Source organism: Daucus carota, chromosome 5 (genome assembly GCF_001625215.2).
Source record: "Daucus carota subsp. sativus chromosome 5, DH1 v3.0, whole genome shotgun sequence".
Taxonomy (NCBI): Eukaryota; Viridiplantae; Streptophyta; class Magnoliopsida; order Apiales; family Apiaceae; genus Daucus; species Daucus carota.
This window is the reverse complement of record NC_030385.2, coordinates 36,020,388-36,023,500: the sequence shown is the minus strand read 5'-3', so window position 1 is coordinate 36,023,500 and position 3,113 is coordinate 36,020,388. Positions and strand designations below refer to the sequence as shown.

Genomic DNA, 3,113 nt, shown 5'->3' with positions numbered 1-3,113 from the left:
TGCAATTACCTCTTGTTATATTGATTGAAATGGTGAATTGCAAAAACTTAAACTTATATTGATTGAAATGGTGAATTTATAGTTGGCATTTTAATATAGCCAATGATTTTCTCATAAGGGTTGCTAGGGTTCTGTTGCTCATTTGCTTGTATAACAATGTGTGAACTGCAAGATTGTATGGCAACTTTTACATATATTATTTAAAACTCTTGGAACAAATCGTATTTACATATAGTATTTATGTACATCTCAAATCGTACAAAAACTGAAACAAGAGCTTAAAAAGATGGAATCTTATATAAATAAATTGAATCATATATAATCATCTCATAAGTACAATAAAGAATTACAACAAATGAACAAATAAGTTGAAAATTCACACACAACATAGAAAAGTATCACACAAAACCATCTCACGGGAATAAATAAAGGAAAATTTAAGCTTCAGCAGAACCTCGGTTTAAAGCTCTTTCCAATCTTGTCTCAAACGGGGTGGAATGCCAGTTCACTTTTTTATCCTGCAAGCCATCATACATTGATTAGTCCAGTGAACCTACTTATACAAGGCCACGAGATCTCACTTCATCATATATACCTCTCTGTACTTGCTGGTTGTGTTTGGTATGCCTTTATAGGATGAGGCTGAACCTCTATTCTTGGCTTCGCCTGTGTGTTTCCAGTACGTTCCAACAGTTCCCATGAGAACCATTTCATCAGGGCTCCGACTTGGTGACTTTCTAGGGGAGGACGACGTTGCTGAAAACTGGTTTAGCTCCTCAAGTGTCAATGCACCTAAGATTGGCCTATCTTCTATGCTCATCACTGAATTTGACCCTTGGGACATGCTTTTTTCTGAATTCACAGGTTGAAGCTTAATCGAACTAGATTTTTTATCCGGAGTTATTTCAGGTGTTACTAACCAATTTGAAAGACTTGCATCAACAGCCATCTCTTTGTTTTGATTCTTGGTCTGATAATTGGATTGAGGCTTGGAACTATATGATGATTGTTTGAAACTAGGTTCTGTGCTCAACGAAATCCGAGGTGCTTCACCATCTGCAAACGAATTCTCCTTCTGGTGTGGATTTAGTAGCGATGTCCCTTTCGATTTGACAGCTTTCCATTGACTGAGGTTCTCCACTGGATTCAGCACAGGATGAACATAAACACTCCTGTCTCTTGCATTACGATTCAAAAGAAGTGTTTTAACTTCCTGCTCAGGCATTACACAGGGTACAGGGCTATCAACCTCTTCTGAACCAACTCTTTTCAGAGAAACACCTGTTCTTGACTCCTTCGATTCAACTGGAATGGTCTCCGACCACACTTCTTGACACAACACACTTCCATCATTAATCTCATCATCGTAATCATCATCACCATACTCATCTTCCTCTTCATCATCTAAATCACTATCTTCATACTCTGATTCTACAGCTTCATCATCACTGTCTCGGCAATTATTGTACCTATGATTCTGAGGGTAAGATCCAACACTCGATATTGTTGAATTGTCCTCGGAACTTGTACGAGATTGACTTGATCTAGCTAGACCATCCTTCTTGTCCCCCTCCTCTTCCATTTCCTTCTCACTGACATCGTTCTTATCCAGTAACAAATCTGTACTTCCATATACAGTAACATGCTCATATGTTTGGACATTTGTATCGAATGTAACTTTCTTCCTCGTACTCAAACTCAATTGTTCCTCAGACTTCTCATCACTGTGTACACACACACACACACAACATCCACACAAGATGAACAAAACATTTGAGTACACTGGGGATAAACAAAATACTTGAGTACCCAAGATTATTCTACTACCGATATTTAAAGTAAAAAACAAATATTTTCCAGAACAGTCAATTTACTTCTAAATATAAATCGACTCACCACGACTCTAGTACTGAATAGGCGACCTTTTCTGGGATGCTTAACACAGGAGTTTCAGTAGTACTAGTTTGCACAAGAGTCTGACTTCCAATTCTCTGCAACACATCGAAAAAACAGTAATTAATTAACCTCAAATTATATCACCACAGACTTCATTAAATATCTACTAACATAACCGAAGCTTATCTTCTTAGCTCAATTTTCTTCCTAGAATTCTTTTGCACCTCAAAGTGAAAATAAAATAAAAAATTATCAACTTAAATGCCTTCTTTAGGGGGAGACTTAATCAAAGAAACCCAACTTAGCTAAAGCTGAAATAAATGATAAAACACATAAAGTTTGAATCTTTGCATCTTAGATTCAGCAAAAACCAGATATCATAATTCATAAACAGCATATTCTTTTTCCCAATTTATAATCAGCAACTTAATTAATAATCTTTGAATCACAGATTCATAGGAAACAGTATCATTTTAGTTCATTTAAACACCAAACTAACATGAAATAATTGAATCTTTCTTAGCAAAACACACACACAGTAAACTTAAAGCAACTTACTTGAAGACGAGGGCTGCCATATCTCCTCTGCTTCTTGCGTTTCTTGTCCTTAGAAGATCCAAAACACCCAAGAAAACAGCCCATTCTACTGTTTAGACACAACCCTTTTTCTTGATTCTTGAAAATAAAAATGGGATTTTTATGATTTTTAAGTTAAAGAAGATGGTGAAGATTTAATTATCTCCAAAGGGAGACAAATGGGTCTTCATTTTTGATGAAGAAGAGAAGAGGGCTTTAAAATTAGATAAGGGGGAGTAAAGGAGATTAATTAACGGTCGATTTTTTTGGTGATTTTAGGGTTTTTGAATAAAGAAGAAGGTGACCGTTAGAGTGTCTATTGATACTTGAGTGATGATGATCATCTTTATCTAAATGAATCTCAGCCGTTGATTGATTTTGTTCTTTTATTTTGTGGGCCTCCCGGGACCACTCAAGAGCTTTTATAGATAAATTATTAATTAATAAGTGTTTTGATTTTGAACAGGAATGTAAATTGTCCCCCAGTATATGATTGTTTTTGTTCTATATGAATATGAGTGTGCTTTGTTTAATAATGTGACTTTTATTTTTGAACAACTTATTTTGTGATACTTTTTCTCGATTTGTAACGAGCATCGAATCATAAAAATTCAATGCGTTTCGATATTCATATAGTTATA

General features: G+C 35.3%; 1 protein-coding gene across 1 annotated transcript; it reads right to left on the bottom strand.

Annotated features, from left to right (window-relative positions):
• Positions 1-278: 278 nt before the first annotated feature.
• Positions 279-2,690, bottom strand: LOC108220359 (uncharacterized). The gene is made up of 4 exons (XM_017394103.2): positions 2,455-2,690; positions 1,897-1,991; positions 596-1,724; positions 279-518 (listed from the first exon to the last, which is right to left on the bottom strand). Exons 1-4 carry the CDS (start codon positions 2,536-2,538, stop codon positions 438-440), a joined length of 1,389 nt encoding a protein of 462 aa, XP_017249592.1. The 5' UTR covers positions 2,539-2,690; the 3' UTR covers positions 279-437.
• Positions 2,691-3,113: the final 423 nt, after the last annotated feature.